General features: G+C 43.4%; 1 protein-coding gene across 1 annotated transcript; it reads left to right on the top strand.

Moving 5' to 3' along the window:
• Nucleotides 1–8,834: 8,834 nt before the first annotated feature.
• On the top strand, nucleotides 8,835–12,180 carry LOC310798647 (trypsin-like; the record flags this gene model as incomplete). Its single annotated transcript, XM_083661190.1, has 6 exons — nucleotides 8,835–8,880; nucleotides 9,414–9,570; nucleotides 9,984–10,082; nucleotides 10,225–10,388; nucleotides 10,622–10,758; nucleotides 12,028–12,180. The coding sequence occupies exons 1-6, from the start codon at nucleotides 8,841–8,843 to the stop codon at nucleotides 12,178–12,180; spliced, it is 750 nt and encodes a 249-aa protein (XP_083517316.1). The 5' UTR covers nucleotides 8,835–8,840.
• Nucleotides 12,181–14,938: the final 2,758 nt, after the last annotated feature.

Below are 14,938 nucleotides of genomic sequence, written 5' to 3'. Positions count from 1 at the left end.
CCAGATTGTTGCCGGGGGCCGAACAAATATTGTCATGCCGTAACCCATGGATGGGTAACTTTGATGATAGAGAGGGCCACAAAAAATGTCCTCGCTAACCTTGCTTTTTTTTTTTTTTTTTTTTGCAATTCCATCGCGGGCCACACAGGTGGCGGCCCGCGGGCCGTAGTTTGCCCATGTATGATATAGTATAAACATACTGTTCTATACCCTATTGATGTGTGCATAGTTGAGTGGACTTCAGCCATCTCTTCACTTGACCTTTAAACATGCCTAGTGTTGGGCATTCCCTTATGGCCGATGGAATTGTGTTCCAGAGTTTGCCACCCTTGACAGACAGAACTGTCTGGCCAAAGGTGGTGCGCCTGTATGGGATAACACAATCGCCTCTGATTGAGGCTCTGGTGGTTCTGGTTGTGGATCCAGATACAGGTCTCTGATTGATGTACTCATTTAGCGGGGGAGGGGCAAGGCCATTTAGTACCTTAAAAACGGTGCATGCATATTTAAAGGAAATTAAGTTATTGAAACTTAGTTGTTTGACCAGGATGTTACAATAGTGGTAGGAGCGGGTTTTTTTTTATCAAATACTTTTAGTGCTCTCTTATAGAGTGACTCAAGTGGTTTGAGTGTGGATGTGCATGTGAGAGACCAGCTGGTCACACAGTAGTCCAGGTGAGAAAATATCATAGCATGTAAGAATGTCCTGGCAGAACCTACAGCCATACTGTATGCTGTTAACCAGCCATTGTATGCTGTTAACCAGCCATACTGTATGCTGTTAACCAATGAATAGAATAGAATAACAGGCAGATTGAGCCTTTTTACAGTTTTTCACAATTGCTTAAACACATTTCCTGATAGACTACCTCACTTTCTCAAAACCCAAACCTCAAAACTCACACACAAAATGCAAAATCCTACACTTCTCTTGCAAAAGCACTCTTTGTCCTCAAAACAGTGTTAACTCCTCACTACAGTAGGGGAGAGTGGGGTGAGTTGTGCCAGTGGGGAAGTTGTGCCACCCCTTGTATCTAGAAAACCATAGAAGAAATTGGTCATCTGACCAGACATTTTTGACGAGGCATCCATTTTACTCACTCTGCAAAGAAGGGAGGCAGATGGCACAAGAGCTAAGCACATTTAAGTTCAAAAAACTGTTTTTTGCCTCTCAAAGTAATTTTTTTATGATCAAGGTTTATTGATTGTTGTGTCTGAACAATTATAGACAAGCTTGAAAACATTTCACACATGTGTTAGTGTTTTAGTAAGCTACAATATGAGGCTATGCTGTTAGCATGATGTTAGCTCCAAACCAGCTATATGATACAAGTTTGTTAAAATGGTGGGGATGGGGTGATTTGTGCCAAAAGGCCTGGGTTAAGTTGTGCCAGTGCAGTTGCAGTTGATTTAGTGAAATTTTATTTCATTTTGTTCTTAAATGTTTAAATAGACCTTGTTGAAGAATATTGCAGTATTGTAAGTGTAGCCTGGCTCTGTGATAGTTGATTTTGTTCATTTTGAACATAATTTTTATTTCTGAAAATGTTAAATATGTAGGTCAACTGCTGCTACCGTTTAGCCTTGTTTAACCCTGTTATAGTACACTGGACTTTAGTGTTATCTTTATTTTGTCTTGCTTTGATATAGCATTACAGTATATGAGATGAAAATGTTCTGTTTTACTTCAGTACAATGGCACAATTTACCCCAACGTATTCTCTCCAAAGGCACAACTTACCCCGCACTGGGGGCAAGTTGTGCCAAGAGACCACTTTTTTAAGAATAGCCATATTTTTTTAACAGTTTATTTAAGATCCAAAGGGAGTGTTCCCAGTAGTGCACAACATCCTGAAATATATTTACATATTGTAGTTGGAGGCATTACTGTCATGCCCTCACTTTAAAGACACCTCAAGTAAAAAGTGGCACAACTCACCCCACTCTCCCCTAATTGGTATTTGGTATTTTCTTTTCAAATGACAAACGCATACATCATATGAGTAGACATTTCTAAGCACCCATTGAACACTGGTGTGCAGAATGGAAAACACTATAGTATGAATGGAAAACACTATATGAATGCTTTATCAGTAGAATTATGCCTTTGCATGTTCAGTGTTACACTTTCACCTGTTGGATGTAAAATATTATCGTATAATGTTTGTACGTATACTCAAATAGAAAACAACACACAATAATTTAACAACAAATAATATTTTATTTGTACCCAAAATGTGCAGTCTACTGTAAATCACAGCAAACAGGATGAAAACGGGATGAAATGAAAGATAACAGAAAATAGACAATAAACAAAACAAAACAAAACAACTTGCCACCGTTCATTGTTCTCCAAACAAACCAGGAGCTCATCTGTGACCCTTCTATAGCAAATTGCTGATCGCTAATTGCACAACAGCCTTTGGAGTTTAGACATGTGATTGGCAGTGTGTTCTGTGTGAACACCAAGAGAGGGAATTAGAGAATTATAGAGAATTGTGTGTAGTGTTGTGAAAAATGTGTGATTTGGAATGGGAATCTGAGTCTAAAGCAGAAAATGTGCTTGGAGTTCAGCAGAATTGGTTTGGTTGGTACATGAGTTTCAGGTTGTGCACATTTTGTGTCTGATGTTCCAATTAATGTGTTTAAACAATTGTGAAAAACTGTAAAATAAAGGTATGACTATTTCTGAAGTTAGCCTACTGGAATAGAATAGAGTAGAATAGAATAGGGTTAGCCTTTTACTATTCCCTATAGTTATTCTAATTGTATCCCCCCTCCCCCCCCCCCCCGTTTGATAGACTAGAATAGAACAGAACAGAACAGAATAGACTATAATAGAATATAATTACTTCATTTGAATTGATTGTAGCTCAAAGACCACGAGGAAACAGAAATGAAAAAAATAAAAGGTTTTCTATGTTTCTGTGCCAAGACTCACAGATGAAACATTTCTCACCTCCCTTGGCTTATTTTCAAGGGCAACAGAAGGTGCAACCAAACACCGTTTTTTTCCCCCTCTCCTTTTTCACAGAACTGGTGGAGGCGTGATCACAATAATGTGTTTGTCTAGCAACAACCGCAGCAATGAATAATAAAGGAATTGGTGGTGAAATGCCTCAGAGAAAAAGTATTGTTTTATATGCACTAGTTGATTTGTATGCACATTTCAAGGGGGTGATGGGGTCTTATGGAGACTAGTCTCGCTGGCCAGCCTCCTCTCCCTTCCGTCCGAGGAGTCTGGCGCCGCAGGTCTCCATAGTGGGATTGCGATGGGCGGCGCTTAGCGGCAGTGCCCTTGGAAAATAGTTTCAAACAATCCAACTTGCCGTTTTCAGCGTGTAACAACGACCTAGGTTTCTGCCGTTAGCTTGCTAGCTAGTTAGCGTTGTTGTTTTCACTGAGGCGGCAGGGCACTATTTACAGCGACACACAGGGAGGAGGGAGCGGAAGCCGCTCTGATTGACATGGTCGGAGCCAATGACAGAGCTTGTAATAAGCCGGGAGCGGACATCCGGCTGCCACCGAAACAGTCGCTCCAATGGGAGAGCAGAGTAGAGCAGAGGAGGGTTTATCCCAGTTATGGAGACCTGAGGCGCCAGACTCCTCGGACGGAAGGGAGAGGAGGCTGGCGAGCGAGACTATATGGAGACAAACAATTTGATGGTGGCAAGGCCAGGGTGGAGGGTTTATATTGTAACAGAACAAAGGTAATTCTATATTCAAAACATGCAAGTTAGTGATGTGACACTATATCAGACACTCCTGCCAATGCCCTAATAAAGGAATTGGAGTGGCATGCCCACTGCAAATACAGATAAAAGCAGCTACGAGCAAGATTTTCGATTGTTATTAAACAGTCTAAATGTAATATTGATGCATCAGATCTTACCTATAATAGTAGCTGAGACCAAAGCCGTGTGAATCGGAGATTGCTCTCTTGATGATTATAGAGTCTGTGTCTGTCTACCGGCAGGCCGGATAAACCCGGAAGTGAAACAAAACGGTTTACGTGAGCTTTGTGCCTTCAACCGTTTCGCTCTGCCTAGCAACAGACCATAAACACGGAGAACGCCATGCAGGGGCTTGCTACTCTCGCGACCATCTCTCGTTATATTCTAACAGTTTGTTTGGAAGTAATTTTGTTATTTTGTGGTTATGGCCGAAGTGGCTGCCGCAAACCGTTTTATTTCACTTCCTGATCTGCCCCGGCCACAGACAGACTAATCGTCAAGACAACACTGGCCGATTCACTCGGGGTTCAAGCGAGACTACTCGGCGTTGGTCTTGTCTACTATTAGAGGTAAGATGTGATGCATCGATATTACATTTAGACTGTTTAATAACAATCGAAAATCTTGCTCGTAGCTGCTTTAATTTGTTTAATTTGTTTTTGTTTCGATTTGTTGATTTGACATGTTGCTAGCTCTCCTGGACACGATGCTACCTGACTCAGCGTTAGCCGAGACGATGGTAGCTCTCGATGACCCCAGAGCAGGCCCGGTTTTTCGGTGGTGCAGAGAGCATGCATTGCACCCTCAGTTTAATATTTTGCCCCCTCATTTGAAATGTGTGTCCGCGGGCCAATATTAGTGTCTTTAGAGGCTGTAGCTACTGGGCTCATTAAAGCTAACGTGAAGATCCTGGTATCATATGAAACTAGAACACCTAAGGCATCCATTGGTACCAACCATGTTATGCTAGCTCATTGGGAAGGGGGCTAACGCTTCAAAGTTAGGCTCAATTTGGCCGAGGGAAAAACTGGCTTGTGCATTTTCAAAGGGGTCCCTTGACCTCTCACCTCAAGATATCTGAATGAGAATGGGTTCTGGGTACCCACGAGTCTCCCCTTTACAGACATGCCCACTCTATGCTAATCCTATGCAGTTTTTGCACAAACCATGCAGTGTTTTGCATGCAATTATTTTCACCTATTTCTGCATTTTTGGGGTCTTGAAACTGTATGAGTTGGGTATGACTGGAAAGCTGAGACTCTTGTGGATTCAATTAACCCAATTGTATTGTGTGATGATATGTTAGTCCCCGTAGTAGCGTTAGTGAGACAATTTTTCGAAACTTCACCTCATCTGTTCTTCGACGGGGACCACGCTCGGGCCCCCTAACACCTACATTACTTCTTCATTGCTGTTGCCAGGCCACCCTGTCGCTACTAGTGCCCCCCACTCAATTCAGATGCCCCCTGTCATTTAGTTCTAGAACTGGGTCTGCCCTGGAGCCAACCACCTCCCTGCCAACCTGCTGGTCCGGTTCGAGGAGCAGCTGCCACTATGCCTCGACCACTTCCACACACGGGCCAAGGACACATAGACGGACACATACATCTGTACACATAGTTAGGGGTAAAGAACAAGAACGGTTCTACTGTATTGGCTATGTGGGTAGTATGCTTTTCATTTTTATTCTTTGTATATTTGTTGTTTAAATCTCTATATGTAGATCTTAAACTTTTTTAAGAGTATAGTTATTCTGATTGTATACTTGTGTATAGACCAATTATACGCCTATGTCACAATGACAACAAAGCAAGCTGCGTGCGCAACGCGTAGGCAGAAAACCGATCAGCCCAGCATTCACAGACAGTGAAAAAGCCCCGCTGTCAGGACTGCTCTATGCCCATCTGCAACACACAGTTATATTTTAGTTTTAAAATGCAGTTCTCGGCTTACTACCACAGCTTATCGCCTAGTGATAAGCAATGTTATGCATCGAAATTAACGTTGTTTAATGGGATATGTCTTACAGACCCATACGCACTGGCGCTGTCAATTGGCCAAGCCTAGTCATACATATCGTGCATTCCTTTATAACTGGGGATAGCGTAGATAATTATTCTGTAACTTGCAAAGATATATTGTTATGTTGATAATGCACACAACTCAATAATGACATTATGTAACGTTACTTGGTCGTTAACTAACCGAGCGATGTGGCTGAGCAGCCTACAGTTTCAGGCAGCTTACCTGATTATGAAGAGCACTGCAAAGTCGGGCATTTTTAACGATTTCCTCTTTCGGCTTGCAACCAAAGACACCTACGGTTAGCATTAAAAGCAAGGACTAAAGTTTTACCGAATCCCGTCAACTCATACTGCTTTTATGCTAACCGTAGGTGTCTTTGGTTGCAAGCCGAAAGAGGAAATCGTTAAAAATGCCTGACTTTGCAGTGCTCGCTCATTTCATATCAGGTAAACTGTAGTAGGCTGCTAGTAACAGCCACATCGCTCGGTTCGTTAACAACCAAGTAACGTTAAATAATGTCATTATTGAGTTGAACTGATTGGAACGAGGACATCATTAAAAATGCCCAACTTTGTAGTGCTCTTCATAATCAGGTAAGCTGCCTGTAGCTGTAGGCTGCTCAGCCACATCGCTCGGTTAGTTAACGACCAAGTAACGTTACATAATGTCATTATTGAGTTGTGTGCATTATCAACATAACAATATATCTTTGCAAGTTACAGAATAATTATCTACGCTATCCCCAGTTATAAAGGAATGCACGATATGTATTGCCGGCCACTACGCTTGGCCAATTGACAGCGCCAGTGCGTATGGGTCTGTAAGACATATCCCATTAAACAACGTTAATTTCGATGCATAACATTGCTTATCACTAGGTGATAAGCTGTGGTAGTAAGCCGAGAACTGCATTTTAAAACTAAAATATAACTGTGTGTTGCAGATGGGCATAGAGCAGTCCTGACAGCGGGGCTTTTTCACTGTCTGTGAATGCTGGGCTGAGGGTTTTCTGCCTACACGTTGCGCGCGCAGCTCAATGTTGACAAGCTGTATAAGGGGTCTATTAGCTAGCTCTTTTTCTCTTGCTGCACTTGTCCTTAGAGATAAGATGTTATTTTAACCCTGTATATTTGAAAAAGAGTCGTTTTATACTTTGAGTGACACCCGGAAAAAATCCCCCTGGGTTTAACAGCTGCCGGGGTCCCCATGCAAGTGGATGGGAATTGTCCTTTCTGGGCTGCATGGCGTCACGTGACTTGCAATACAGAGCTTCGCCACCGTGTTCAAATGGCTTCACAGCCCAGCGCTTTCCTGGGGGCTTGGCAAACACGCTTAATCCTCTTGCAAAGTCGAGCATTTGAACATGGGGGTGGGAACGGCTCCCTTTTGGCTCCAGGATCAAGTGGCCATTCGAGGAACTGCAGCTTTCAGTCCACCAAATCCTTTGTCAAATTGTATTTGCACTTAGGCGAGAATGACACACAATTGGCTTCCTCTCTTTATTACCTGGCTGCCACTTCAACAACATTCAAACTACGTTAATGAACTTGACTTATTTTGTTGAATGGCAACGTTGAGGATGATGTAAGTTTTTATTTATTAGGCACATGTCATTTTGGTGTGTGTGTGTGTGTGTGTGTGTGTGTGTGCGTGCGTGCGTGCGTGCGTGTGTGTGTGTGTGTGTGTGTGTGTGTGTGTGTGTGTGTGTGTGTCTGTCAACTCGCTATTTCTCTGTTTATTCTGTTTCTCATCTCCCCCACTTCATACAGTGGTGCTAAATTATAAGAAATAATCATTATGACCCCTGGCGTTTCTCATGCCACTTTTCTTCTTTTTGAAGAGGTCCCCCAGATCTACCTGCCCACCAAAATAGCCACAATAATATCCTCATGTCATTGAGGTTTTGCTGTGCCATCAACCAAAAACATGCAATAATAAGTGACTTACAGATTTCTTGAATACATGATATCGTTGTGCTATAAAGAGGGATGAAAGGGGAATGGCAGTGTTACAAAGTGGATGGTTTTTGTTTTTGACTATTTTTATTTCAAGGGGGTGGCTTCCCCCTTGCATCCCTCTAAATCGACTATTATGAGTGTTCATATTGGCCACACAGGAAAGAAAATGGTATAACTTTGTGCGTGGCACCAAAAGCCTGCTTGTTTGCATATTGTAGCTTGCCAACAATCAGTTAACCATTAGAGGTGTGAAAGATATGGAGACACTTGGTCCATGTGTGTAACTGAGGTCAGGCCCGTAGCTAACATTGAGGACACCGAGGTCATGACCTCAGTATTTTTTCAACATTTTTTTTTTAGAAAAATAGCCCCGGCCCCCAGATCTATTCATCTGTCATTGATGTTTTAATGTGGCAGTTGATCAGAAATGCAACAATTTGCTTCCTCTCTGTGTGCTGTAGAAGGAAGAGAGATAACTCACAACATTCAGATTTTGCATTGAGGCTAGATTGGGGCTAGACTTTGGGGACAGTTCTATTGAAGTGAATGGGTAAGTAACTCCCCTGTAAGTGATGTTTGTGTAGATGGGCCATTGTATTTAATTGAGCAGTATTCTTCCATGTGACCTGTATGCAGAATATAAATTATATTATGTGGGGAGACATTTATTTTTTGTATCATTTTAAAGCAACAGCACAGTAAGGAGGATATTAATCTAACATGATGCCTGTAGTTCTTTATAGATCTAGCCTCTTCATTTTGCTCTCAAAGTGCACCAGATTGAAGCATTTTACTTTAAAATGGACAAAAAAAATTACCCCCCCATGAAATGACCTGGTATTTCTCAAACCCTGGCTATGGGCCTGACTGAGGTACATACTGTAGATGCATAACCATAATGGATGGGTGGGCGGGGGGGGGGGGACTAGGCTTAGGTTAGGCAAACATGGGAATGGGGGCATCTTGAGAGGGTAGGAGGGGGTGACAAGCAGGGTGGTGGTGGGAGGGGTGGGGGGTGTGAGGACAGATATGGGGGGGGGGGGGCAAGCATGGCTCCAGGGATATAAATATAAGTCAGAACACGTCCAGGTGTCTTCTGATCATTTACCATTCACCAGACACCATGAGACTGCTGGCTCTGCTGCTGATGGTGGGAGCCGCTGGTAAATACACAGGGATACGGCACACGCAAGCACACACACGCACACGCACGCGCGCACGCACGCACGCACGCGCGCACACACACACACACACACACACACACACACACACACACACACACACACACACACACACACACACACACACACACACACACACACACACACACACACACACACAGCTATAGATACAAATGTATTCCTACATACAGTATGTGTGCACACAAAAACAAGCATTATGTGCATATGCACACACACACACAAGCTATGCGTTAACACACATAACGTGCACACATGCATACATACACACACACACACACACACACACACACACACACACACAAAACCAGCTAGTTATGTGTAATGTAATGTAATCTATGCAACACTATTATATGCTAGAATGTAAATTATGGTTATATATCTGTTAAATAAATCTCTCTGTCTTCTCTCTATCTGTCTGTGTGTGTGTGTGTCTCTCTCTCTCTCTCTCTCTCTCTCTCTCTCTCTCTCTCTCTCTCTCTCTCTCTCTGCGACAGCGGCGGTGCCCCGTGAGGATGGGAGGATCATTGGGGGTCAGGAGTGTGAGCCTCACTCTCGTCCCTACATGGCCTCACTCAACTACGGCTACCACTTCTGTGGCGGCGTGCTCGTCAACAAGCAGTGGGTGCTCTCTGTCGCCCACTGTTGGTACAAGTGAGTATGGCTCGGTGCACAAGAACCATCTGGGAGCTCACTCACACTGTTTAAAGGGGGCAGGCACTTTCAAAAAATCCTTGGCAGGTGATTGGGTGAACCATCTGTCTATCACTGTCTATCATGGCCTCACTTCTCACTGGTGTCACTCACACCTAAAGCCCGCCCATAGCTGCCTCGTAGGACGCTGATTGGTGTAAAACCACTGGTGGTTCAGATTCAAACCAAACGATTGGAGCGTGGCACAGTGGATTTGTCATGTGATCGTGATCTCTAGTGATCTCCCGCCAATCCAGATGTCTTGCAAGTTTAGGGGACATATTTCAAGCCTGGGAATAAACTAAGGAGTAGTAGTCTGTTATAATGAATAAAAGTGTCAAAGCATATATTGTCTGTTTCTCCTCCTCTCTCAGTCCATATTCCATGCAGATCATGCTGGGAGAACATGACCTGCGTGTGTTTGAGGGCACTGAGCAGCTCCTGAAGACCGAGAACATCATCTGGCACCCTAGGTGAGATAAAGAGACAGGTTGTACCTAGATTTTGTTTCATTGTTTTGTTAGAATTTGTACTTCTGAAATATATTCTGTCCAGACTGTCCCCTTTTATAGGCTTACGTCTTAATATGCTAATGTCTTATTGCTCTGTGTGCAGCTATGACTACCAGACTCTGGATTATGACGTTATGCTGATCAAGCTCTTCCACCCGGTGGAGGTGACCGACGCGGTGGCACCCATCTCCCTGCCCACAGGATGTCCATACGGGGGCATGATGTGCTCGGTGGCCGGCTGGGGAAACACAGCCATGGGAGACGAGGGTGGGTTGATAACACTCACCTTAGTTCCACCTAGAGTGCGCCACCTAGAGGCGACCTTAGACATGTTCCGTTCACCCTGAAAACAAAGTTGTATCTCTCCTGCGTTCTTCACCAAAGGCGTTTCAGAGGTTTCTATGTGTAAGATGAAGGCCTTTTAGCTGAAACATTGGCACACAATGAATATAAAGTGTGTGCAGCAGCAGGCTGATTCACCTTCATTTTGCCTGTTACAGTCAACATGCCCGCCCGTCTGCAGTGTCTGGACGTGCCCATCGTGGACGACGTGGACTGTGAGAACGCCTATCCTGGCATGATCTCACGCCGGATGCTGTGCGCCGGGTATATGGACGGGGGAAGAGATTCGTGCAATGTGAGTTTTCGGTCCACGTAAAAAAGACGAATGAACTCTGGAGGGATCTGGAGGTACTACACACACTAAAGGCCTAAACATGGTCGTCCGTCAGAGCCTCGCCCCGCCCTCCCCGTAGGACGGCGGGTGGAGCGCCGTCCTACGGGGAGGGGCCGCCGTCGGCTGACGGGGGCTGCTCGAAAATGTGACTTCACGGCGACGATACGTGCGTGACGTCAGCTGCAGGAGAGTTGTGATTGGCCGTTGCCCTGGCTTATCGTCGTAAAGTCGCATTTCAAAGCATGATGTTAGATTATAACGAACTAGTTGTGTGGCTTAGCCTTCCCAAATGTTGAGGGTCGTTTTTTAGAATTTAATACATAGAATTGGGAACGTTACATTCAATTTCATTCAGACTGCCTGGCACACAATCTCCGCCATTTTCACACGGAGCTTCCACAGGAGGGAGGGAGGGAGGGCGTAGTGGCGTCCGAGCATGTAGGGCTAGCTGGCGCCGGCAGACGGCGAGACGGCTCCAATTTGAGGCGGACGGACGACCATGTTTAGGCCTTAAGGGGGACATGGGCAGATAAGCACCGGATAGTTTCTGTTGCGCCCCAGAAATGTAAAGATTTATTTTGGGTCCTCTTAGGGGCTCTGTAGAGTATTGCATAATTTGTCAAATAAACTGACCAAAAAGAAGGGGGGTACAGTAGCAGGTTAAAACAAAGACAATTGTTTAATTGTTTAATTGTTTATTGTGGATCCCCATTAGTCCACACCAAAGGTGAGACTACTCTTGCTGGAGTCCAAACACCTAAAATACAAATATAAAAGTCCAAAAGCATTGGAGTAAAAACAACACAACAAAAATAAATAAAAACAAACAAAAAACAAGTGAGTCAAGGCTCACTCAATATTCATGTCAATTAAATATTAACAGTATCAACTCTTCTCATAAACAAAAAGAAATGTATCTATAAATGTATGTAAATGGTCTTCCTGAGTAATTGCATCAGCAACAACACTTATCCTGACCTTATTTTTACCATACTCACATGAAACCATCATATTATAATTTAAATACTTGATTACAATATATAATACATAATACATACCGTAATACAAATTCCTTCCATGTTGCACAATTAACAAATCAGTAAATCAAAGACCAAAATCTATCTTATTATTCATAACTGCAATTTGACAATGACAATGACAATTTCAATGTCCTCCATAAGCTGTACACAGTCTAACGCGGGCCTGTCCCACACCCCCTCTGTCTGTCAGGGTGACTCCGGCAGTCCTCTGGTGTGTTTCGACGAGGTCTACGGCCTGGTGTCCTGGGGTCAGGGCTGCGCCGAGCCCAACTACCCCGGTGTCTACGTCAAGGTGTGCGAGTTCCTCTACTGGATCGAAGACGTCTTCGCGGCCAACCCCTGAAAAAGTTGTCTGTTCTCCCTCCTCGTTTCTCACATCTGTTCTCATCCTCTCTCTTCCTTCACTGCTCCTCCCTGTAGACCCTTTTCCCTGGCACTGGAACACCTAAATGGAATGGAACCGTCATTAATGTTATTGGTTACACCTGTGTTTACCCTGCTTTGACACCTCAGAATGACCGCTGTGAAAAGGGTCTATTGTCCCCTTATCTGACTGTGCCCCATCCCTTTCTTTGAAAGCCCACATTCGTCTTATTTCTTGCTGCCACTCGTCCGTTATCCGTCTCCCACATTCCCTGCACTCTCACACAATGTGTTCTCTCTCATACGCCCAGACTCAACACAAAATAAAGGCCTGCTGTTGTTAGATATGTGTCTGTTTCATTTCATTTCAAATTTTTATTAGGATTAACCCCTTGAGATGTATCATCTCGTTTTCATTTCTTCATATCTTCATGTTTTATTGTCACCGTGTTTTATGTTGAAAATGAAGCTCCATGAAGAAGAAAATGAGAAGAAAACTGAAAAGAAGTTGCATTTATTTTTGTATTAAGTTTATTTTGTAATAAATTACAAGCAACTGTGAACGGTAACCCTCTCTCTGAATATTCTTTGGATATGGTTTTTGGGGAAATAACAACAAGGCTGTGAATCCGACATACTGCACCCGTTTCTCCAGGTGGTAAAAACTAAATGAAATAGGAACATTGGGAATGGGGGTTATTGGAAAAGCCCAAGTGCAAGGAGTTTTGCCACTACACCAGGGGCGGTTCTAGGTGTTCCCACCCCCCCCCCCCCCCCTCTATGTTCTTAGCGTGGGCTGAGACAAAAATTTAGGGGGGTTCAGCCCACCCGAAAAGTTTCTAGAACCGCGGCTGCGCAGGCGCTCCCTCCTCCATCTATCTGCCTAATCCCACATCACTTCACACAGGTCACACACACAGTACAGCAGCGAAGTGGTCCTCCACAGTCCACACAATCGTTCTCCCCACTCATGATCAATGAAACTGTGAGGTGAGCATTGAGCAGTCAGAGTCGTTAGTAGTTACTTAATTAGCACATATTGATATGCAAATTAGCGCGTAACGTTGTTTCGTAGGCTAAACAAAAGAACTTGTCGCTGTGCCTGCCAGACAAACAGGTGGACTGGAGGAAGGTAGTTAGGCTACCATGGCACCAGCCGGCCATGTCATGCTAGCTCGCAGTAAAGCGGGTGTAAATGGATGCAATGTTTTTTGAGAAACATATGGGCATAAGTGACAAACATATTTTCAAACGGGTCCCTTGTTATCTGATTGAAATTAAGCCCTTCAGAATCGTAATAGTCAGTGTTTCCCATACACTGATCTATTTGTGGTGGTACACCCTACATAGATTTTGACCCCCACAAATACTGCCACATATTAATTTCAACTAGTTGACTGCAAACTCCTGCTTTAGTGCTTACAGCATATTATTATCTTGTCGGAATATTATTCCAGCCAATAAGTTAGGAAGTTCCCTTTTGATTTAATTTTACTTTTGTTTTGCCTACAAAACAAAATGTTACTTTACTTGAAACTCCCCTGAAGTGATTTTGGTATTATTTATGCAAGCATAATTCTACCATATAGTAACCTGTATGCAGAATATATATAGTATATATAGGGAAACAATTATTTTTTCATCGCTGTAAAACCAACAGAACGGTAAAGAATATATTGATGTGTTTAGTTCTTCATAGATCTAGTCTCTTCATTTTGATCTCAAAGTGCGCCAGTTTGATCCATTTTTACTTGAAACTGTACAAAATTTTCAAACACACAAAGTTGTCACTCAACCATCATGTTGTCACTCAATTGGAAATTATGTCAGGCAGTTGCTCGACTGCTGATGTCATCAGGTAGTTGTGCTGTAGTCATTTAAGATGTAGTGACCTAAGAGGTCACCTGGAAGTGATGTCACTCCGGCAGGGCCGTTTCCAGAACAAGATGACTAGGGGTGCATCCTAGATAGGAAGGGGTGCAGATGCCCGGCCGATGGCCGGGCCCACTCACCCACCCACTCTCACTGACATGTTATTTTACTAAAAATAATGCATTTGACCATCATTTCAAGTAGAATGATACCACCCAAGCAAGAATATTTCAAGTGTTTCAAGTGCTTTACTGAAATATTTGGACCATATAATGATAATACAATTATCTCAACCTTAAAAGGTTACATATGTGCCAAAAAGCCATAAAATCACATCAAAGAACAAAGAAAAACAACAACTATAATTCAAGTTTAAACAGTAAGTGTGCAGCTGTAGCATTTTTTTTTTTTTTTTTTTACTTTTCAACTGAGCATGCAGACAATTAAAATAAGGGTGCAATGCATGCTTTTGCACCCCCGTAGAACCGGGCCTGCACTCCGGCAGTTGTGTGTGTGTTGAAGGCATTTGCATTTGCCCAACTGTGATGTTTTGGGGGGTCACGGCTCAAAAAGATTGAGAACCACTGATCTACAGCATCATCTAGCAGCATGCTGCCTATGGGGTTTGTATGAAACGGTGTTGCATTGTTGCATTGGATCATGTCAAAGGGAGGAAGCTCTTTTGTCTGTTCTCACGTAAGAACAAATAAAAAGTGACAAAGATGCAGTGATATTTAATTGGCATCTGGGCCGTGACAGGTCCTTGGCAGATTAAACAAAGACAACACAGAAACTGAACAGTGGCAGGAATCTTCAGGTAGTACTCCCACACGAAACCCTTTCAGCTGCCAGCTGGCTGCCATAGC

Source organism: Poromitra crassiceps (assembly GCF_964638095.1).
Source record: "Poromitra crassiceps genome assembly, chromosome: 26".
NCBI lineage: Eukaryota > Metazoa > Chordata > Actinopteri > Beryciformes > Melamphaidae > Poromitra > Poromitra crassiceps.
Note: the sequence above shows the minus strand (reverse complement) of the source record. Positions and strands in the feature narration are given on the sequence as shown.